Source organism: Physeter macrocephalus, chromosome 8 (genome assembly GCF_002837175.3).
Source record: "Physeter macrocephalus isolate SW-GA chromosome 8, ASM283717v5, whole genome shotgun sequence".
NCBI classification, from domain to species: Eukaryota; Metazoa; Chordata; class Mammalia; order Artiodactyla; family Physeteridae; genus Physeter; species Physeter macrocephalus.
Window position 1 is genome coordinate 128448913 of NC_041221.1, and position 24392 is coordinate 128473304.

The following is a 24392-nucleotide window of genomic DNA, read 5'->3' on the forward strand; positions in this document are numbered from 1 at the left end:
GCTTCTTGGTTTGTTCTAGGTATCTAGGTTTCAGCCTTTTTTTTTTTTTTCTGTCTGTTAGGCCTATTATAATTTATTCATCTACCTTCCAGATTCCAAACTTTTGCTGATTATCATTTGTCAGCTGAGGTCTCTTTTTCTCTATGTTGTGGATTCATGCCTTTTTTAATGCCTTAATTGGTATTTTAGTGAGGTTTCAGAAGGGAGAAGTAAACGTATATGTTCAATCCTCCATATTAAATATGAAATCCTGAGTTAATTTTCATCATGTTGCAAAATTACTAAATTCCATGATAGAATTAAAACAATTAATTATATGTTAAGTAGAATTCTGTGGGCTGCTCAGAACCTAACCATTTATATTTTATTATAGTATAAAGTATTCTAGATCTCAAACATCAGTCAACAAATGAACTCAGAACACAACCAGCTTGTTAATTAGAGACAGTCTATTTTCTATTTCCTCATACCTTTCACACATCAATTTGATAAAGCTAGTAACCAAGGACTTTTATCATACATTTAAACTACAATTTTAAAAAATACTGATTATGGTAAAATTGTTTATTTCCTCTAAATAGAGTAGAAAACTCATTCAACAAGCATTTCAAACTATTTTATGTCCCAAGAATGGAATAGGAAGATAAAATGTAGTGCTTATTTTCAATAGCTTTAGGGCCTAGAGGAACAAAAACAATTATACTGCTGTTTTGAGTCCTATGACAGTGCCACAGAATTACCAGGATAGAACAACTCATCTAGAAAGAGAGAAGAGCAGTCAGGAGAGGCTGCCCGGTAGAGACAGCACCTGAATCTATTTTTGAAGAACTAGCAGAAGTTAACCAGGCAAAGAGGGGAGAAGAAGAAGGAGGGAAAAGCATTTGTTGAGCACCTCCCATGTTCTTTTGCACTATATTTTAAGAAAATTCCTCTATTCTATTTTCTAGCTAGCTAATTTAATTTTCATCTGAATACATCTCAATAATAGGTTAATTTATTGTTTTAAAATTTGATGATATTTTTAGTTTCCAAGGACTATAATTTTTTAATAGCAGCCTGTTATATTATGGATTCAACGGCCTCTTGTCTTTAAAGAGATATTTAAAGTTTTCTACCATTTCCCTCAGGTGTTAATTATTTTGTTTGTTGCATTTGTGGCCTCTCTTCCATGGCACTGATTTTCTTCAAAGATTTGACTGTTTCTGATTATCTGTTCATATCTCTATTTGAGAATCTGTTTGTATGGCACAGAGTATAAATTCTGAAACAACAACCTACCTCTGGAGATTTTAGAAGAGTGATGAGACATTCTTGGAACTTGCGGTCTAGGTGGGGATGTCCTCCTGCATTTTCCAGGTATTGTAGGTTACATGGGGACACTGCCCTATTTGGCTAGTATCCACATTGGAAGTTTCTTATATCAGAATTCCCACTTCAGAGAGCCATAATGTATCTTTTTCCTGGGCTTAGCAACCATAAGCATAATCTATATTTTTAACTTTTTTGCCCCTCTGCTCTCTGTGTGGCAATCTGGAGTTACTTCAGACTCCCTTCTGCTTCTCACTGCAGCTCCAACATTGACCCTAAGGAGCCAAAGTGAAGACTTAGTTCACTTTGCTTGGCAGTAATTCCTAGGGTTTTGACCTGGCAGCAGGCACTGGGAGCTGCCAGTGTTTCCAATGTAAGAAGGGGATGACAAGGGAGACAGGTCATACAGTGCCAGAATGTAGTGCTTAATCCACCACCTTGACAACTCCTTCAGGGTCCCATCTATTACAGTGTTTTGCATTTATTGACCAAGTGTTTTGAGTTAAGTGTATCTCCAGAGCTATTCTTACCTCTGCAGTGGTTTTTCTCTGCTCTTCATATATTCATCAGCCGGATCTCATCTGTTTTTAAGGATTCCTCAGTATTTCTGGTGTGGTAATGGCATCCTTTCTTATTTTCAAAAATAACTTCTATTACACCAAACTTCTATCAGTAGCCCTCCATATCCAACTGCCTATTTGACATTACTACTTAGACATCTTAAACACACCCATAACTTAATATATTGAAAAGAGAATTTATGATCTTTCCCTCAAACAAGGTTTTTTCAGTGAATGCTACCACTTTATACTCAGTTATGCAAGCCAGAAACACGTGTCATCTTTGATACGTCCATCTTCTTCACTCTTCATTTGCCAAATTCTGTCAATTTCATTTCCTACAACAGCCATAAGATATGCCCACTTCTTTCCATTTCCAATGTCATCCCATAGTACAAAGAGCCATCATTCCTCCCCTTAACTACTGCAATAGCCTACCAACTGGTCTATTTACATCTACTCCTACTTTTTTCCATACTGTAGCTAATACGATCATATCATTCTGTATTTTAAAAACTTCAGTGGCTTCTGCTGCTCCAAAGATAAACATCAGTATCTTTGGCATGGCCTATAAGGCTATGCAAAGCCTCAGTCTGTCCAACCTTGTCTTATTATCACACTTCCTCCTTTCTGCTTTAGCCACACTGGCCTTCTTTCAGTTCACTGAACACAAAATGCTCAGTCCCACGTTAGGGTCTTTGCACATGCTGTTCCCTCTGCCTGGATTTATCTTTATTCACCTCTCTTTATAGTTAAGCTCTTTTTTTCTTCAGATCTCAATTAAATTGCCATTCCCTCATGGAAGTCTTCCCTAATCTCTTCAACTAAATTCAGTTACACTCAAGTTAACCTCACTTTTGTAGCACTTATCACAATTATAATTTACTGGTGTGTGCTTGAAGGCTTTGAGGATGAAGTCTACAGCACAGGCCGAAGGATTCAACTTGGACCAGGAGAAAGACATCTCTTCCACTGAGATGGGAAGATAAGGCAGAGATACAAATGGATGCTTATGTTTGTAAGAAAGCAAGTTGAGGAAGTTCACGTTGCCAGTCTTACCTGATACTCGTTCACTATTTGATAAACTATCAACCTGGAGATCATGTGTCACTGACTCCTATGTGAAATAAGAATTAAAGATATAACACAAATTATGAGATGGAATATTTTTATATTATAATATTATAACACATTGATTTGGTTATTTTGAAAATGCAAAACTAATATCAACTTTGTATATCAGTTTCATATGTAATACATTCTTTCAGCTTATTGATACAGATGTAGTCTGATATTTAATATTAAATCTTAAAATATAATATTATGGACATATCTAGGGAGTCAACAATATACTAGTCAACTAACTATTGTGGGATAAACCAGCAACTAGAAAATAAAGATGAATATTTTTCTGATACCCTAAGTAGGAAAGAATTTTTTCCCTCTAAATATGAAAGCAAAATAAATCAAAAGAAAATGATTGAAAAATAAGTCTAAAATACCAAAAATAAAATTAAAGGCAAACAAATGTGGAAATATTTGTAACATGTGTGTGTAAAAGTACAATCTTCAATATATAATGAATAAGTATTTCACCAAAAAAAATCACACAAATGGCCAATAAAATGAGAAAAAATATCAACTTTACTAGCATTCAAAGAAATGGAAAGTAAAACAACATGCTACTTTTCATCTATCAAATATATATCTATCTATCGATAGGTAGACAGATAGATATTTTAAGTTTCAGATAAGATGGTGCCAACTGGCCAACATGAATCAAAACTTTAAATATAATCCAACCCTTGACCCACTGCAACGTATTTGTTTTAGGATAACAATCTGAGGTACACACAAAAAATTTCTGTGGTAGGATATCTACTGATATCTAAAACAGCAAAACCTTAGAAACAATCTCAATCCCCCAACCACAGAAAAATAGTTATACAAATTATAGTATACCTATGTATAAGACAAAGAACTATGCAGATGCTAAAAACCATATTTTTGAAGATTACTTAATGTTAGAGGAATTTACACAATAAGATAATTTGTAAAAAAAATTTTTAAAGGCACAGAAAAAAAGGAATGGAAGGAAAAATACAAAACTTAAAAGAAACTGCTTGCTTAAACATTTTTTTTGCATAGTCTGAATAATCTATTAGGGACACCTAACACTGTTAAAATCTGGGGAAAAGCCTTTTTTAAAAAAAATGCCTTTTGTTAAAACTGCCCTCCCCCAAAAAACATGTCAAAGAGAAATATGCAAGCTAAAATGCTGGACTGTGACTATCCAATTTAATGCTAATGTCAGATGAGTCACAAGCAATTTTTAAAATCTGAGTTTCTCCAAACTACTGCTACTCATCTTTAAAATACTGTACAGAATCCACATGAAATACAGTAGATCGGGAAGTTATATAATATTCTAATGATAATGAATCCTCTGTTTCTGTTAATGCAAAGTCAAATGAGAAAACATGAAAATGGCTTTGAAATGTTTAAGTGCTACCAAACACTAGAGAATTACTAAGAAACACTTTATATCTGTCACACAGAAAATTAGCCAGTAATGAATATTTCTTAAGTTTTTGTCAAAGGAAAGAAAAAACAAAAATGCATGGCTATGGGTCTACCAGAATCATTAATCCAAGGCCCTGCCTGAAGATACAGCATCAATGTTTATAAAAACACTAGACAGCTATGTAGTCTCTATAGAACAAAGACCATATTATACTTTCATCCGGAGGTACATCAGGTACCACTGGTCTCTACCCTAAGCTTATCCAAGGACCATAGGAGAAACATACATACACTCAATGGAGCAATCTTCTCATCCTGGGCTTCTTCACTAGTGCTATTTTCATGCAGGCTTTTCTCTCCTGTACCTCTAAACTGAGTGCTAACAAACAAACAACACAATTAGTTTGCACCCTCTGGACTTGGCTCTCCACGTCCCTGATCACTATTCACACTGTTATAATCTGAAAAGCTCTGTGGGGACATAATTAACAAGAAGTAAGGAACACAGTAGGTGAATTGTATCAATAACCAATTGATGCCACGAATGCTTTCCCGGAGGTTTTCTCTCACTTGCTTTTAGGCAACTTGGTGAAACTTCCTTTTTTTTTTTTTTTTTTTTTTTTTTAAATATATCTCTTTCCTAAGTCAAATTTCTGGCTCTGTGTTGGGAGAACAGCGAAATCAGAACACACTATTTTCTTCACTGACTCTTAGAATGAGAGGCTATTAGGAGAAAATCAGGATTGAAATTTTGAGGTGGCCAGAGGCATGGGGGTGTTATTCGTGGATACGCACCTCAGGGGCCCAGAGCTGCTACCTCCCAGCCGACTCCTCTCTGATTTCTCCGTGATTCTCTGCAAACTGCGCGTTTTGCCACTTCTTTTCAGGCCTAAGAGAGGGTGACAAGCCTCAGGGCAAAAGCCTTGGAGGCCTGCCCGCGGGCCTCGGAGGTCCCTGGGGCCGAGGCCCAGCCCACCCCGCGTCCCACTCCGTAGGCCAGCCCCACGGCGCTTACAGTGGGCAGAGAGCTTCCGGCCGGGCCCTGACGGGGCCTCCACCTTAGCCGGGGCACCTAGATCTGGCGCTGGGGTTAGGTTGAGCCTACGGCTGGCCCGCTTTTTGCGCGTATAGACCCGTAGTGACCACATTGCCACCCCACCGCCAGGCCTCGGAGGGCTCTTGGCCCTCGACGGCCTGTCTCGTCTTCTTCCTGAGGAACCGAGCTACGCCGGAGGGAACCAGCATCCAAGCCTGGCCTGCGGGGCAGCCCGAGAGAAATGAAAGAGGTGAGAAAAAAACAACAGGCCCAAAGCGCCGACCCCCACGCTGGCCTGGAAACGCCGCCTCACTCCCGCCTTTTTATCTCCGAGGAGTCACGCGGTGGCTTCTGGGAAGACACAGTGAAGTGGCAGCGCCCCGCCCTCCTGGAGGCGCAGCGCCAGGGAACTTGGTGGTGGACCGGAGGCCTGGACCTTGGACTCTAGGTGCAGGCTCCCTCGCCTCGTGCTGAAGGGAAAATTATTGGAAAAAGACTTTTCCTCGTCCAGGAGGTTGTTCTTTTGCTTTTCATTTTCTCATTAGTCTGATGGGCCCAACACCTGGTACTGATGCCTGGGCCGCTCTCCTTAGCAACATTACCAGGAAGCCCATGATAATGGAATTTGAAGTCTCTAAGCACATGGAGTCTAGCTGGGGGTCAGCCTGACTCAGTGCAGGAAGGTCAGAGAGGAATGAAAGCACGTTATGGTGACGGGGAGTGTCCTCCTGAGCAATCAACTTCAGTCCCTTGGGCCGCCAATTTACTGGGGCGGGCATGGTACTTGAGAGTCTAACCAGGCATTAGAAGAGCTTAGGTTCCAGGAGGTTTCTTCTCAGGGACAAGCAGAATCCCTTAGCCCCTGCCTAGAAGCTACCTCCTGGACATCTCTGGGCAGCCTTGTGGTTAAGGTAGTGAGTTCCACAAGGGATGCCCTCCTAGTGCCCTGAGGCTCAGCTCTTTTGCTCTGCCCAAAGGGAGTAACATAGGAATGACCACTCATTCTCTCCATATACCCAGGTTGAACCATCTGGCTGCATCTGATAAACATATTGTGCATATAATAACCATCTTCTTATTTTTAAAAATGTCATTTCACAACATTAAAAAATGCTGTTTGTACAGATGAAATTAGAAAAACACAAAGACTTCTTCTGTGATGCTCCAATATTGTCTGTAAATATAGCACACATATAGCCACAATATTTTCATAATAAAATCACTGAATTTTTTATTCAAAATCTGCTCATAGAAAGTCACTTATTAATAATTAAAACTTAATCACTAATTAATCATTAAACTTAACTTTGTAAAGAACAGAGGGTAGGCATTCTTACCTGATTAGATATAGTGCTTTGAGTCACTGAATCACTACTTACTTAGCACCTTACTCTGTGTTAGGCATTGTGGTAGGTCCTGGGGATACAGAAGTGAATTAGAAATGGTTCTTCAATCAAGGATCTGACAATTTTATTGCAGTATAAAGCAATTATCATATTTCAACATCTTCTCTTTAGTCACATCCATAATATGCTGACAGGCAGTCTCTAGTTTACAAGCCAGGTCTCCAGGCTCCCTTCTCACCCTTTGGAGAATGTTGTGAAAAAAAAACTTGGAGTTCTTCAATGACCTTTGGGAGGTATAGATCCTGGGATGCCCTAGACCTAGAAATGGAAGAAACATTGAAAAAGGAAAACAGCTTAAAGCAAAAGTTGATCTGCCCTTTGGTGGCCCTATTCTCTAGAACTCTGTCTCTCTATACTGAATTACATTCACTGAAGTGCCATCAAGTAAAGGTTTATGGGAGTTAATGCCTAGGGTTTCAAAACCGGAAATAACATTTGGTGTGATTTCTTGAGCCAAAGGGTCCTTAGATATGATCTTGCTGTCCCCTCAATTCGAAGCTGAGCAAACCACAATGTAGGAGGCTCATTATGACAGGTGGTTGACCTAGGTGGCATGGATCTCCTGACATTTATTTGGCTAGTGTGCTTGCCATGCTCCCATTCCTCCTAACACACGGCTGGGAAAGGGATGGGGGGAACAAGGAAAAGAGCTCGAAGCCCTAAGTAGCAAGGGGAGTGGAAGGGACTACATACAGACTTGCAATTTAAAGTTTCACCTACCCAGCCTATAAAAGGGGAATGAAATGTGTCCCCTGCAAAAGGGTGAGGTAGGGCAGAGATATCTCAACTCAATCATCTGTCTCCCTCCACTCCATCCTCAAATACACAAATGCCAGTGCAAGCATTCAGCCATGAGTATTAAATTGAACATCTTCCATTTCCCTGTTGTATTGCTTCCATATCTACACTCAGAATTCCGCTTTCAATGTTTCATTTTAGTCGTGTGATGGTTTTGACTAGATTAGAACAGTCATGGAGATGCTAACTTCCATGGGAAAAGAAAATCCAAATTTTTAAGAGATTTCTGAAGAAAGCTTTTGGGAAAACAGCCAGTTCATGGGTTTAGGATTCCCTGGAGCCCAGAGGAAATCTTTCTGAATACCGTTTTCTTATCGAGTGACTCCCCCACCCCCCAGCCCCAAGAGGCTTCATTTGTGGTACCATCCACAGGCTTTAGGGTCCAATAACAGTGATAGATGAAAAGTATCTTTAGGTATTGCAGTCCTAATGCTATGCAACATATGTAAAAGGGCCAAGGGGATTTTCATTCAATAGACATTTCTTGAGCATCCACTATGGGCCAGACCTTCTGCAGCCCCAGGCAACTCACAGTCTTAGTGAGAGTGGGGCAAAGGGACAATCAACCATGCAACCATGTGGGAAGCTTCTTAGAGAAAAGGATAGTTGAAATGAGTTTTAAGATATGAATGATAGGAATTAGGGGGATTAAAGGAAAGGGTATTCTATGAAAAAGGGACCTAAAAGCATGATGCTTTTAGGGCACTGCAAAAAGTAGTTGGTGTGATTGGAGCCAATACTCTATGGAGGAAGGGCCGGAGAAGAGATGCTGGGCCTTGTGTGCTGAACCAGGGAGTCTGAACTTTATCCTGGAAACTGTGGAATATTAAGCAGGAGAGTGGCACGACCAGATTTTCAATTTAGAGAGATCCCTCTGACTGAAATGTGGATGGTGAAATTTGAGGAAGCTGGGGTGGAAACAGGAAGACTAATTTTAAAAGCAGTGTAATATTCCAGACAAGAGATGAGAGTGGCCCCAACTACACTAAAAGCTGTGAAAATAGAGAGAAGTAGATGGTAGCAAATATATGGCAGAATCTGCATGATTTAGACATGGCAGAATGTACAATTTTAAGAAAGTGTACCGCTGTGTATGGGTAAAAGACATTATGGAAATACTGTTTAAGGACCATCATGATGGAAAATTTGAATACAATTTTTTGTTCTTTTAAAAATATAAAAATGAAGTAAATCCAGGACACATTTGGTAATAGCAAATGTGCAAGGAAAAGGATAGCTTCTCTGGGGGGGCCATAAGTCTTTAGAGTTTGGGGACCCTTATAGAGGACGTAGAGTATGCTGACTAGTGATATAGCTTGATACAGTGTTTACCATAAGCACTATGATCTATGATCACCAAGTATACTAACATCAGGGGATTATGCTAAATAAATATTATAAAATAGTAATTATAAGCAACTTTGAGAAACAAAAAATCTTTATTTTTTACAAATGTTTTCATAAATGCATTTTATATTTGATATGCATGCTACTATAACAAAGCAACTAAAAATATAATTACAGTTAAAATACTTTTATGCATATTTAAAAGGTAATTTTTTAATCTCCTCAATTTTTAAAAATTGAAAGAATAAGCAGTTCTTGAAAAAATATCCATTGCCCTCCATGCAATTTTTGCAATGACTTAACAAGGAAAATAAAAATAATCAGTCAAATGAATGTTTAAAAGCCACTGTCACCTCATGAAAACCTTTTGTTTGGGACCAAGTTTAGAAATGCTTGTGTTCCAGGTAGTATATATCTATTGCCTCTGGGCTATAACCATTCATGTGTTCTAACTGAAGAGTTTCTCATTAGGGCTTTGTCCTCACTTGAATGCTAATTCCATGCTTACTGCTGTTAACTGTAGATTCACAGAAAGGACTGTGTAACATACTTGAGAGAAAATTCAGACTACTAGGATCATTTTTTCTTTCCATGTATATGCTTCCTTAAAATAGAAATAGGCAAGAAAATACAGCAACTTAGCTCATATAGTTTATCAATTTTATATATGATTTTTCATTCTTTTTTTCCTGAGATATGAAGCAAGTTTGTAAGTGGTCTGTTTTCATGCAAAAATACATTTTTCCATTCTTTACGTTCATTTCATAGTATTTTGTATTCTAAGTAACTATATCACATTTGTGCTTTATACATTTGGAAAATAAAGAATAATTCATTCCCTTTACTGCAGAAAAATAAAAGATCAGAGGTTCTTTGATGGGTAATACAATCAAATTAAGTGCTGACTTCAAGTTGCTAAAACATTACCTGACTATAAAAATTGCAATGAAAAATCCTATTTTTTCTCATGCTTGCAGTTTTATCTAAATTTAGAACGAAAGGTTGACTTGCTCATGTAAGGGAGACTAGGTATGTTTATTCCTTAGACTCCTGAGTTCGTGAGTTCCTAATATGTGAAGTTAGGCCTGCACATACCTGGTCAGTTTCCTCTCTCACCTGGAGGAGAATCACAATACAAAGATGTCTTTTATGGCAAAAAGAAAAAAAAATTGGTGTATATTCTATTTTATATCTTTATAGACAACAAGATTAGTTTGTAAAATGTAAGAATTACTAACACATTTAAATGAGAAAGAGATAAAAGGCCAAACATTTAAGAACATGTTTATGTTAAGTAATTGATCTCCATTATACCTCTAGACTTAAATCGGATCTGATGTCCACTATGAATGTAAATGTCTTAAGTACATAGCCTTTTTCTACATTGGTTAAAGAGAAATACAAACTTTTCCCCCTCAAAATAAAGTTGGGAAATCTGAAGCAAGAAGGATTTTTTTCCGTTAACACATATTGTTTCATTTCTCCTTTATTAAAAAATTCAGTAGAGTTAAACAGCGGAAAAAATAAATGTACATGCAATATATTTAGGGCCCACTGTTTACTTTTCTCAGCACATCTGCCAGAACCTATTTATATGCCCAAGTGTGATGATTTTCATATGGATCAGGAAGGCGAATAGAAACATAAGATCTTTAAAGTGAGAAAGAGAAGAAATCTTAAGTTATCCATAATCAATTATCTCTATTATTAGGTATAAATGTAATCAAAATAAATTTTAAATTATTTGCTTAGAATTTCATTGTCTAAAATCCTTTGGAAACAAAGACATATGAAATTTAGTTGAGCGGAAGGACAATGGGAAAGAGGTTCATTTTCCTCAAGATGTGAAGCTACTTGCCTTTAAAATAGGACAAATAACCAATTCAGGTAATGATATTCTCTTTTAATTAGTCAAATATATATTAAATATAAAAAAATTAATGCTATGTATAATAGATGTGGCCTTGAACATTTTTAGTATTTGTTTATTTAGAAATGCCTTTAAAAATTAATGTGCACAGAACTAGGTCATCTACTAAAAGTCAAATCTATAAGTGCAAGTAGTGGGACTGCGGAGAGAATCCAGCAAAGGAATATGTAAAAGATTGGATAAATACATCAAATGAAGATGTGATCGTCCACTTTTGTGAAGACTGAAATATAAGTGTATAATCACTGGTGCAGATTCATCTAGTGAGCCTGTGTGATTATGCAGTTTCTAACCGACAGCATTTATTGACAGTTTGGATTTGCTCCAGGGGTAAGGAGCTTCTGGACTGTGAATACTGCCCCCATCTCTGCTTGCAGAGTCCTGTCTCTACAGAAGAAAACACTTTCCTAGGGACAGTTTCTTCTGTAGATGCAGTCTGTAGCTTGGAACTTAATTGCTGTCCATGCTGGGCTTTAATTATATGACATTGTTGGCACCCAAGTGCAAAAAGTATTTAAACACATAACGCCAAGAAAGGAGGTTTTCATGGGTAAGCTTAGAAGGGTTTAGAGATTCTATGCATGAAATTATTTCCCAAGGAGATATTTATCTACGATGGACGTAAATAGTTTTCTAGGGGTATTTTGAGAGGTTCTTCAAACTTATGTTGTTGAAAAATTATTTCATTTGGAAATAACATCCTCCCCTCCCTACATCCTGCCTTGATAATTCTTACTGGAAGAAAGTGAAGCTGTTCAGAATTATTGCCATATGGGTTTCCCAGGCCTGGCATGGACACATTGAGAATGGGAAGACTGGAAGAACCCAGCAAGGAACATCAGTACATTAATTGCTGCCCACCCTGAGAAATAATTCTGGGTGTCTTCTCCCAAGTCCTCCCTAAAGGTCCATTCATTGCAGAGTCAAACAGACATCTTTTATAATTCATGTGGTAAGACATCCATGAATATACACATACGATCCTTGAAGTAGTTGTACATTATATTTTTTCTAGGTGGCTCCTTAATATTTGAATGAGCTTAATAAATAAGAAAATGTATTGAAAGATCTTTGTAAAATGTTATGTAAATACATTTGTTTTAAGAATACTTGAATTTGCATTCTTCATAAATAAAAGTAAAAATTGGAGAGAAAATTTTTTCACATCAATGAGTATTGTTATGTTTGAAGAATCTGAAGTTAGGTAGAATGTGAGCTATCATGTTTTGTTTCAGAATGATTCTGTATTAGTTTTAATTTTTTAAGTCTGATTTAATTGTGATTTTGACCATCAGTTATTGAATGAGGTAGTCCACATTGCCTAGATATTTGCTGTACCTGGTTACTATTCCACAAATAATTAAGTACAATATATCAGTTATGCTTTTCCTTTATGTTTAATAGAAGTTCTGTGAACACTGAGAATATATTACTTTTAGTGGTACACAGTTCTTGAGAAAAGTCTTGATTTTTACAATGCCATTTGTGATATTTTTAGCAGCTTACTACAATATCATTGTAATAAAAATAAAGTGTACTCGGTGATGAGAGAGAAAATATTGTTAAAGACCTCTTGGGACAGGAAGAGGCTCAGTCATAAGGTCACGTGCTTTTCATTTTCAGCTGCATCATTCTGACACGTTACTTTCAAAAAATAACTATAATATTGCTACATTGTCCATTATACTGAGAAGAACTTCCCTTGAACTTCACATGGAGATTGAGTAAAGCTCTTCTATTTGTTTTTTGAAGTACTCTCTCAGCTCAGGTCTCTTAGCCTTTAGTGTTGGTGTCAGCAAGCCATTTTGAACTGAGAACATATCAGAGTGGATGTGAATGGCTTTAACCTAAAAACCAAATGCAGAATACATCTTTATCAGGAATATAACACAGCATTCATAGCATACATGATAAAAGTAGACAGGCATATGGGAATCGAAATATTGATATAAAAACACTATGCCTATTTAAAAGTCAGAGTTGTCCTAATAACAATTCAGCCTATTTGATATGTCTGAAAGCCACCTTTTTTCCTTCTTACTCCTCCATTTAGCCAGTCAACAGAAATGAGTTAGTTCCTTACTCTGTGCCAGGCACTGAGGACACAAAGAGGGATCATGAGCGCCCCTGCCCTCGGGGAGTGCACACTGGCATCCAGTAGAGCAGACACACTGGGAAATTATTAGACAATGCGGTGTACACAGGATGAAGGGCACCTAACTCAGTTATGGTAGGAAAGAGAGAGGAGCACTCAGGGAAGTCTTCTCAAATCAGGTGAGTGTTAAAGAACGAGTAAGAGTTAACCAGCAAAGGAGGAGAGGCGGGTGGTGAAGGGCATTCCAGGCAGAGGCAACCCTATGAACAAAGCTACGGGAGTGAGAAATGGCAGAGTATGAAAAAGGAAATCCAAGTGATTTCTGTTGTAGTTACATGAAGTAGGAGGCAAAGCGGGTGAGAGATGAAGCTGAAGTGGTAGATGGGGCAGTTTATAGAGGAAGACAGTAGGATATTTTTATACAGGGCAATGACATGGCTGAATATACAATTTATAAAGATCTCTCCAAGAGAAATGTGAAGACGGCTTTTAAGAATGTTAAGACTAGAAGCAGGGAAACCAATCAGAAGGACCTGACCAATCCACAGGAGAGAAGAAGATAAGGGCCTGCACCTACAGAAGTGGCAGAGACAGAGACAAGTAAGCAGTTCTAAGAGCGATTCAGAGATAAATGGGCAGGATGTAATAAAGAAGGAGGCAGCCTTGAGGACTTCCAGGTTTCTGGCTTGGAGAGCTGCATGGACAGTGGTGCCATTCACAGGAGAAATATAAAGTCTAGGGGGGGACATGACGCGTCTGCGTTAAAAAAAAAAAGTTCTGCCAGAAAATGTGATCACATTATTGGCAGGAGGAATGGAGGGATCAGACTTAGTGTTTGTGTTGCCTATTTCCATGAGGCAGATTCCAGGCCTCCTCATGCAAAGCCTCTTTTCAAGGCTGAATGGGGGACCAGAGAGATAGATGAACTAACCTGGGAGGGCCTGGGCAGTCTCCTCCACGTGGGATTCCAGCTGAAAGGGAGACTGTCAGTTCAACCAGAATTTTATGTTCTGGGCTTGAGCTGAATCCTGGAGTAACAGTGTCTCTAAGAAATTGTATCCTTACTGACAACTGGGTCTACATTCCATTATTTTGTTGAGACAACAGATCCATATTATTAAATAGCAAATGAATTGCTATATATAGACTTTAAAAAATTAACTCAAAATATATGTGCTAAATACATATATATTTTCACTTGTTGTTTTGCTTAATTGGCATTTATTGAGCAACTACCATGTGTCAGGTATAGTGTAAGGCACCAGGGATACAAAGAAGAACAAGACACAATCTCTGCACACATGGAGCTTACAATCTAATGAGGGATGCTGCAGTATGATAATACTACTATAGGGACGAGCAGTTGTCCGTTGCTTTCCCAGTATCACTCCCTATCTTCCATGCTAATAAAACCCAGGTTTTGTTTGGGGCCAAAATGGTCTATGTAAACTATGACAATCCTATGTCCTGATTTCCCAGGCTCCCTTGCGGCTAAGGTGTAGTCATAAGATCCATCTGTGGCTAGTGAGAAGGGAAAGTTTTTGCTTTCCTAATAAAAGGTTCAGACATACCTATTTCTACCCACTCTCTTTTTTTTCCTTCCTTGAATATGGACAATGTCCAAAGCTGTAGCAGCCACATAAAGTGATAAGCCAACATACTAAGAAGGGAGAGTGGAAAGATAGGCAGAGCCTAGGTCTTTGAGAACCTGTACCTGCCTTGGACTGCCTATCTTTGGACTTCTTATGTGAGAACACCACAAAAACACACCCTATGTGTTTAAGACCCTGAGGGTTTTCTTTTAGAGCTGCATTCCTTTCTGATATAGCACCTAACCCAGTCTCTGGAGCAGGATTCATTGAAAAGGGATGCTTGAGTTGAACTCTGGAGGATAAGTAGGCTTTGGCCAGATGAAGATAGCAAGGGGAAGGGAGAGGCTGTTATATGGCTCTAGGCAGAGGCAACATGTGCCAAAACACACTTGGGACATCACAAGTACAGGCTGCAGCAGGTGATACAAATAAAGAAGAAGAAAGAGATAAGGCTGGGGAGATAGGCTGGGGCCAAATTACAAAGGATCAATATGCCAAGGTAGGGATTTTGGACATAATTCTTTTTTTTTTTTTTTTTTGCGGTGTGCGGGCCTCTCACTGTTGTGGCCTCTCCCGTTGCGGAGCACAGGCTCCGGACGTGCAGGCCCAGCGGCCATGGCTCATGGACCCAGCCGCTCCGCAGCACGCGGGATCCTCCCAGACCGGGGCACGAACCCGCATCCCCCGCACCAGCAGGCGGACCCCCAACCACCGCGCCACCAGGGAAGCCCTGGACATAATTCTTTAAACAATTTTTAATCAGACACAGTACTAGAACGCATCTTTGGAAAGATTACCCTGTTAAGAGAGGATTGAAATGAGGTAAAAGTGGAAGCTGGAAGACCAGCCAAAAGGCAAGATTGATGGTGATTTAGGCTATAAAGTTGGCTGTGGAGATGGAAATAGATTTGGGGAGTAGAAAGGACAGGACTTAAAATTGGTTTGGGTAATTGGTAGAGAAAGAGATTTTAAGACTGGCTCTAGACTTCTGCTTGAGCAGAAAAACTGTAGGAGGAGCAGAAAGATTCTTTGGAGGCAGGAAGATCAAGTATTCATGTCAAGTTGGAAATGCTTCTGAGACATCCAAGTGGTTTTTGGACATTGGATATATTAGTATGTAGGACACAGCTTCAGCCTGGGCTTGAGACAGAGAAGGAGTTTCTCGAGGAGTAAAAAGGAACTGGGGTGTGGGTTACAGAAGCCAGGAGAACAAGAGTGAAAGGTTACTGTGGCATATGTTACTGTCATATGAGAATTGTTAATTAAAATCAATGGATACAATCAGAAAATGACTTATTTCAAAAATCAGTCTATGTACCACCTCACACCCATTTGGCTGGCTATTATCCAGAAAACAGAAATAACAAGTGTTGGTGAGGATATAGAGAAACTGAATATATACCCAAAAGAACTGAATGCAGGATCCCAAAGAGATATTTGTACATCCATGTTCACACCAGCATTATTCACAATAGCTAAAACAGGGAAGCAACCCAAATGTCCATCAGCAGATGAATGGATAGGCAAAATGTGGCACAGACATACAATGGAATATTATTTATATAAAGTAAGGAAATTCTGACACATGCTACAACATGGATGAACTTTGAGGGCGTTAGGCTAAGTGAAATAAGCCAGTCACAAAAGCACAAGTACTTAGAGTAGTCAAAGTCATAGGGACAGAAAGTAAAATGGTGGTTTCTGGAGGCTGGGGGGAGGGAGGGAATTGGGAGTTATTGTTCAAGGGGTACAGAGTTTCATTCTACAAAATGAAAAGAGTTACAGAGATGGATGGTGGTGATGGTTGTACAACATTATGAGTGTATTAATGCCACTGAACTGCACACGTAAACAATGGTTAAGATGGTAAATTTTATGTTATGTGTATTTAACCACCAAAAATTTAAAAATTGGAAAAAAATCAATGTACGCAAATAGTTGCAAAAAATTCAACATGTCAGTGATTGTTTTCCAAATCTCTGATGCTAACAGTCAGTGTCCTGGCAGGTGGGTATTGTAATATGACAAAGAAGTCTTTCTTCAGAAAATTCTCCATTGCATTCACTGATTTTTCAGATCAAAGATTCAATATACAAAGAAGACCCCTAAAACAGCTACACTTTCTACTTCTTAAAAAAGTTTTTAAGAAAAATTCTAACAAATTCTGGCATTTTTTAAACCCATGCTTGTAATTTTAAAATGTGATAATTTTCAAATGAGCACAGCATTAATAAATGAGATTCATCTTTGTCTCTTAGAAATTTGTTCAAATGAAGGATTCACTTTTGCTATAAAAAGAATAGCATTTTAAGGGATTTGTGTGTGGTGGGAAGGGGAGGACTGGACTTTAGGCTAAAATTAAAGCTAGCATTATAGGTAGCTGCCTCAACTTTACCTTACATACTGAAAGGATTTCTACTTGGATATCCAGTATAAATAACTGGAAATCTGAGGCTCTTGGCTAAAAAGAGGCATTATCGAATGTTTCAAAATTTGTTAAGGTTCTTGTAAAAAGTGTTTTGTTTGAAAATTCTCTCAACTTCAATATAAAATAAAATTTTTCTGAATTTTTTCCATGGCAAAATAAAAAAAAAATTCTCTCAGTGTTTTTGATGCTCAAAGAAGCAAGGATTTGGTAAGGAATAGGGCTGCCAGTTTTTGTACCCTCTGGAATATACTTTTTTCCTAATTTGTTTTGATCAAACATAAATCATCCTGGGGATCCAAAATTCAGTGGAAACAGGTCCCAAGGGAGACGTTTTCAGACCATAGTGCACTGAGACCTAGGGGTTCTGCCGTGGCCTCTGCTGGGGGGTGGGGGTGTGTGGAGATGGAGATGGGCATGAAGGTACAGTGTAGACAGATACGGGTGGAATGAGGTGGGGGAGAGGCAGAAGTGCATTGGAGGTGGGGTGGGGGAGGGATGAGTGAGGGGGCTGGGTTGAGGGGTGGGAGGTGGAAGACAGGCTCTGGCTCAAGCCCCAAACCTACCTGAGCAGCACTGCTCTTCTGTTTTGTACCTGCTCATAAGGTGCATATAAGATGTCATCTAAGTTCTGCTACTCAAGTTCAGAAATCACCATTTGATAACAAAACTAGCTAGCTTGAAGAAAATATGAACAAAATCCAAATCAAACTTAATCCTAGATACAGTGATTTAACTTAGTAACTCATGTTTACCTCCATGAAATGAAAAACTGGCAGCGCTAATATCCTTAATTTTTTTTTAAGTTCCTTTCTGATAGAAAAAGTATCACATAAAGACTTCTGGCAAGTGTAAACAATCTATCCACCTTCTTCTGTAAATGAAATTAATAATATAATTTTATAGGAGATGTCAATGCCAAGATACAATTTCTACGAGTGTTCTGGCAGCCAGGGTTTCAGCTCATCTGCATTCCTAACAGCATGTGGAGAACATGTGTAATTGAGACAAGAGTCTATGTTCAGTACAGGGACTTGGGAGAACACCTTTGAAAATTCAGCAGTGTCAAGCAGAAGTTTCAAACAATACAGTACAGGGAAGATGACTCTCATAGGGAGAGCTACATACACTATTTAGATGGTAAGTAGAATGTAAAAGAAAACACTATGATCTTAGGAAGAAAGAACTGCATCAGCTGGTAGATTTTGAGTATCTGTCAAACCAGCAACGTGTAGCAAGCCTAAAGTGCTGACTGGGGCGTCTGCACTTCAATGTGGCTCTCTACAATATAGTCGCTGCCTGAGGAGAGGAAACACAATTAAATACAGTGTTGAGGGAAGCCAAGCAATATGGCACTCAGCTCACCTTTCAGCCACTTAGTCAGCAGATCAGAGTGGCACTACTGCCACTCCCTGCTCCAGTCTGACCTACAGCCCTGGGTCTATTTAAATTCTTCCATGAAAATACCTATACAAATTGCTCCAGTGACTAAAAGTCTAATCAGTAAGTGGGAAAAAATGAGTCAAAACAGTTCTTTAACTGACCTTAACTGTGGGCCCCAAACCTATAGTTAGTTTATTTTCAGAAATAAACCAATGGTAAAACCAATTTTCATTTTTTATAAATAATTACATATTTTCTAATAAAACCAAACTGTTGAATTATGGGGAAAAAAAGGAACGAGAGTCTTTAGTCTCCCTTTATGCCTAACACAACATAAAACTTGTTTTCCAGTTTGCAATAAGCAAAGTTTTTGTTGAGGAAAGAAGGAAGGAGATGCTTAATGTTACCTCCCTTTCTGAAACTACACTTTTGTCACAGAAAAGTGATTCTATAGTTCATTTTTTTTTAAATTTAAAGATACTATAACATTTAAATATTATATTGGAATATAATGCCTCAAAAGTGTCAATGTATGCCAACTCATTAAAGCATAGAAATTTTCATAATTCTGAAAAAAAACCAGAGTATTTAAAATCTTTCAATGGTATTACTCCGTGAAACACTTTAACACACAATATTGCTTGTAGATAATAAACACAGAGTGAATAATTTAGGACAAGAGAAATTTTAAAATTTTAAATTAATTAGGGAAATGCTCAATTCATTTCTGATTTAAAGGTAAATTGATTAGGTAAGTATTCATTTCAATGACAAGAAATACAGTAAAATATATTTAGCAAGTGCTTTGCAGTCAGAATTTGAAAACTGTCAAGTTTCAAAGTTCACTTTGTATTTTATATGCCTATGCAAACTAATAAGGCATAGAAATGTCAAAAAAATGGTTAAATCACAGTTAAGTATGCTCAGATACTTCCCAAGAACCTACATATTTTAATTATTGATAACAGTTATTTTATTTTATTTATTTTTTTTTTTTGTGGTATGCGGGCCTCTCTGTGCTGTGGCCTCTCCCGTCGCGGAGCACAGGCTCCGGACGCGCAGCCTCAGCGGCCATGGCTCACGGGCCCAGCCGCTCCGCGGCATGTGGGATCCTCCCAGACCGGGGCGCGAACCCGGTTCCCCTGCATCGGCAGGCGGACGCGCAACCACTGCGCCACCAAGGAAGCCCCGATACCAGTTATTTTAAATGCTTCTTATCTACTCATTAAATCTCCGTAAATTGATAATGGTTGGCCTAGTTCTAGGAATTGTCTGTTTCTGGAAATTAAATTACATTAATTTTTCATCTAATTCAAAGTTTCATTCAGATCAACGCTGCCCAGTAAGTTTGAACTCCTAAAGCTTCTGTTGAATGATTTAAGCCTTGGGCTTGGATATCTATTGGGGGGGGGGTAAAAAATTAGCATTAAGCCTTAATTGATCATTCCATTTTGAGGAAAAGGGAAAAGGACTAGCTGACAATAGATTATGGATTAACTCAAGTAATTTACGTTGAGCTTTGGAACACAACTAGGAGCACACACCAACAAAGAGGAGAATGAGAACAGAGAAAATGAAGAGGTAACAGCCTTGGCAATAAAACTCAGTCCTTTGGGATGCCACATGATTTCTCTGTATTTGAGGTTACCACAGCGAGGGCCAATTATTAGAGCAGAAACTTTGCTTAAAGCGTATGGAAAGTCAAGTATACGTCTCATCTCAGTAAAAGCTCTAACTTGAGCAATGGTTAACACTGGAACCTTAACCAAAAGTTTCTTTTAAACATAAGCTTAAGAGTGGTAGTCTTTTCCAAGGAGAGGAATCTGTTAGAATTCTCCACCTGCTCTGAGGCAGGTCATGCAGCCCACATCCAGCAGGGGGCATGCAAGCCTTGGGAATCACAAGGGTATCTGCAGGATCCCCAGTGTATCCCCAGCGCATCCCCAGCGCCCTTACAGCCATCCATTCAGGTAATAGGGAGCCCAGATCAACCAGGTCTCCAACCACTCATTTGTGGCGCCTGCTCTACAGGATCACATCTACAGTCACACAGCTCCCCATAATGGGAGAGCAATGAAGTCAGTTTTAGCAAATTTAGAAATTTAATTATCATGCCAGAACTGACCTTGCATTCAGAAAAATAAATATGACTTGCCTGAATGCCTCAGATTTTATAATTTTTTAAAATAAGGATTTATTCATCCAGGCCTTATTTGCCCTAAAACACACTGACGGATGAGGGTAAAGCAGTTTCTCTCAAGCTAGATTAATGTAAAGGTCCATTTCAAAAGAAAAACAATTCCCTCAAACCCTGAAACTATATTTAGATTTCCTCAGTTTGAAACTTAAGAAATTAAAAGTCTTAATCTGTGGACATGTTTTCTAATTGTCAAACAACTGCTGTAAAATTTATATTTAAAACCGGTTTAAAAATGTTTTTAGGTTAACATCAAAATGAACATATATAAAGGGGCTTCCCTGGTGGTGCAGTAGTTGAGAATCTGCCTGCCAATGCAGGAGACATGGATTCAAGCCCTGGTCTGGGAAGATCCCACATGCCGCGGAGCAACTAAGCCCGTGAGCCACAACTACTGAGCCCGTGTGCCACAACTACTGAAGCCCAAGTGCCCTAGAGCCCGTGCTCTGCAACAAGAGAAGCCACCGCAGCAAGAAGCCCGCGCACCACAACAAAGAGTAGCTCCCGCTCGCCGCAGCTAGAGAAAGCCCGTGCACAGCAACGAAGACCCAACACAGCCAAAAATAAATAAATAAATAAATTTATATTTTAAAAAAAAAGAACATATAAAATTTAAAATTCTCATAAACCTTGCAGATCCTTAATACTATATTTGGGGACACTGTTGGAGAACCATTTTATGAAAAACAATTATACTAGGAAAATACACACTAGGAAATTTTTTTAAATCAGCATATTAATATTTTTCTGTTTGAAGAATTTTTCTTTTTGAATTTGTGACTAAAGAGGATTATAAATGGCATGTGTAAGTAGGACCAAGTACGCTTATGAACTCAGTTACAAAAAAGAACCTCAACCTTGCAAAGACGGAAAGTCTTAGAGGTCTGCTGTGTCCACTCCCAACACACTCTTTGTTTCCTCCTCTTTGCTCAGGGCATGCTGGGCTGACAGATCACTGGCCCCAGGAGTGCAATCTTTCTGATGTCCTAGCAAGTAAGCTTGCCTGCTGCAGCCAAGAAGACAGTCCCCATAAAAATAAAAATAAGACAGGACTCTGGTCTTGAGTACTGCACGCAGCTTGGAGACACACCATGTAGACATGCTCTACCAGTTATGGCTAGGGTAATATTTCAGCTTTATGAACATCTGTGATTATGAGGACAATAAGCACAGTCTCACTCAGCCTACGACCGATTTTAGTTAGGTTAGGATGCAGGCTGTTGCAAAGTCAGCTTAGAACAGGCCTTCAGGGATCCATTGGTACACAGCCTGCCTGCAGGCCACTGCGTGGAGGATAGGGAATCTAGGTCAGGGTCACTGTTGGTTACTTTAATTCTCATCCCTGCATAAAGGGCAGTAACAAGTATGGAGAAGGTAACAGTTACCTGTTCAAAAGAATGGAGTCCACTTTCTTTTCCTAACCTCACCATATCTTCCAAAATGGCTTTCTTCAGCTCCTGAATTGAACCATACAGGTAAAATTACAAGGCAAAAACACATTTCCAAATGGAGATAGAAGAATCAATGAGTTGTGAGCAAAGTACAACTGGCAATCATACCAACACTCCCCACACCCTTCAAACCCCCAACTGGGGCTGAGGCTCCCTGGCAGCAAGCCAATCACCACCCCTCATCTGGCAAGTAAGTGCCCGCATGGCCTGAGGAGTGTCCAACAACAGGCTAAGGGACCACTCAATTTTGTTTTTTAAAGCAGACTTCTGGTCAGCCTAGTGAGTCTCAGGGGCCCTGTCACCCCCCAAAGAGCCCAGGGCCTGGTGGGAGCTCTAGGGTTCACGGCTGCTGCTAAGAAACAGATCATGTGACTGAGGGGCCGATGCTGAGTCAGGGCACAGAGATCCTCTTCCACAGGACTGTACATGTGCCAGGAGAAGGCTTCTGGAAGGTGTGAGTGGCAAATGTTCTAAGCAGGGAGAACTGTGCTCCTTTTTCAATTCCATGACTGTCTCTCTAAGCCCAGTAGATACAAAAGCTACCTCACATTAGGAGAGATCAGGGCCAGTGAGTCAGAAGGCCTATTCTCACATCTGACACTGCTGTTAACCAGCTGTGTGGCTTTGGGCAAGCCGCCTCCCTCTCTGGACTCTCCTGCAAGATGCAAAACAACAGCTCTGGACAAGCTTTCTCTGATGTCTCCTGGCTGGAAAATTCAATAGTTTATCAAGTGTTCTAAGAAGAGATATGAGCTCCTTCTACAACAATGACAAAAGACAAACCTCTGGTTTAGGATTCCCACCATTTATAAAATAAAGATAGAAATTTCCCTATAGGTTCAAATTTCACTTGGGCTACTGTTTTTGTATGTCCTCTCATTATGCAGTGTCACAGAAGGTCCAGCAGTCTTTTGGGGAACAGCCCCAAGGTACAGACCTTATTTGTGCAGAGCTCTGCATACGTCCCTTCAATTCCTCTCTTCTGGGCCCAAGAGGGCATGACTTCCGGGTCGGGCACGACAATGCCCACCAAAAAGGCCTGCAATCCCACCAAAGGAAAACACAGTTATGACAAAAGCTTTTAAAGTGGTTATTTGCGGTCCAGCGTTAAAACTAATCTCTTGGTATTCCTCAGACTCCACTCTTTTCTGAAAATATGTTTATGTTATGAACCATTTCCACCAACATATCACACATTCTTGACAGAAATATTCTTGAATATTTCTGATATATTTCCCTAACTTCATAAAAGATTAATTAATAAAAAATAAGCTTAAGAAGATTAGGAATCAGTAAGGTTAGTCCTGTATGTACCTTTGATTCTCAGGCCAATCTTAAATGAGTATATCTTTAGGATACTAATCAACCAACTGTATAATCTAAAACACATACATTTCTAAGGATTTCCAGACCATTTTGAAATTGATTCATTAGTATGGTCCTCATTCTTTAACAACACCATTTTAATCTTTAAAGCATTTTCTTAAAAAATAATTTAATAGTCTTTAATTACATAAATCCAATGATACCACAGAATATATTCGCAGTGATCTTTCTGACTTCAGATCTAAATGATACCAGAAAGCAGAATAAATATAAATCCTCTTCAAATAATTTAATCCTGTACTATATTAGCACATTAGCTTAATATATTAAGATATATCATCAGTATCATTATTTGCAATACTGCACCTATTTATCTGTAAAGTTCTTATGTGTATTTCAAAATCAAAACAGCAGAAACCCTGAATCTTGCTTCAGCATATTAACTCAAAATTCCTCTTGGAAGTAGACGGAGCATAAGTTAAAAGTAGTGGGAATGTTATTACTACTACTTTAAGCAACTTATTTACCTAACAGCAATTTACCAAACTATAAGCAATTAAGATTTCTCCCTTAGAAAGGCATTTTCTCTCATGATCCGATACGCCAGAGAATACCAGTATCTGATTGGAAATTAATGTTCATCACTTTAATCAAATACCAGTTACTTAGGAAATCATTCCCAGAGTACTCATCAGGCCCAAAGTATGTGTGGGAGGGCTGAGGCCTAGGGGACTCACCTTTAAGCTGTCCCCATGGACATACACTTGTGCAACAGGCTCACTCCGGATGTAGATGTTCTCAATCATCTCGGGTGCAATATATTCTCCCTGAGCAAGTTTAAATATGTGCTTCTTCCGATCAATAATTTTAAGAGTTCCAGCCTGTGGAATTGGACAAGCTGCTTCATAAAATGGCGGCATTCCCAAGCCTGAGCCCCTCACTCATTAGTGCCATAGCCCCTCACCTCTCCAACCCCCGGTCTCACCCTGCAAGCCCCACCGGATCTGCTCGTGCA

At 39.0% G+C, this 24392-nt stretch overlaps 2 protein-coding genes across 11 annotated transcripts in view; both read right to left on the bottom strand.

The window, feature by feature from the left end:
• Positions 1 to 6387, bottom strand: part of MEIKIN (meiotic kinetochore factor) — a 152520-nt gene extending 146133 nt beyond the window's left edge. For 2 of the 3 annotated variants that reach the window (XM_055086740.1, XM_028493439.2), the window contains exons 1-3: positions 5187 to 6387; positions 4683 to 4770; positions 2928 to 2985 (exon numbers count right to left, since the gene is read on the bottom strand). In XM_055086740.1, coding sequence (XP_054942715.1) covers positions 2928 to 2985; positions 4683 to 4770; positions 5187 to 5539 — 499 coding nt within the window. In that variant the 5' untranslated portion in view covers positions 5540 to 6387. The remainder of the gene's footprint in view (positions 1 to 2927; positions 2986 to 4682; positions 4771 to 5186) is intronic. The other variant, XM_055086741.1, reaches the window with a different exon arrangement.
• A 5899-nt stretch (positions 6388 to 12286) lies between these two features.
• The window catches only part of ACSL6 (acyl-CoA synthetase long chain family member 6), a 63906-nt gene continuing 51800 nt past the window's right edge, over positions 12287 to 24392 (bottom strand). For 7 of the 8 annotated variants that reach the window (XM_055086744.1, XM_055086743.1, XM_055086746.1 and 4 more), the window contains 4 exons: positions 24115 to 24258; positions 22989 to 23090; positions 21986 to 22057; positions 12287 to 12755 (listed from right to left, as the gene is read on the bottom strand). In XM_055086744.1, the coding sequence (XP_054942719.1) occupies positions 12618 to 12755; positions 21986 to 22057; positions 22989 to 23090; positions 24115 to 24258 (456 nt within the window). In that variant the 3' untranslated portion in view covers positions 12287 to 12617. The remainder of the gene's footprint in view (positions 12756 to 21985; positions 22058 to 22988; positions 23091 to 24114; positions 24259 to 24392) is intronic. The other variant, XM_055086747.1, reaches the window with a different exon arrangement.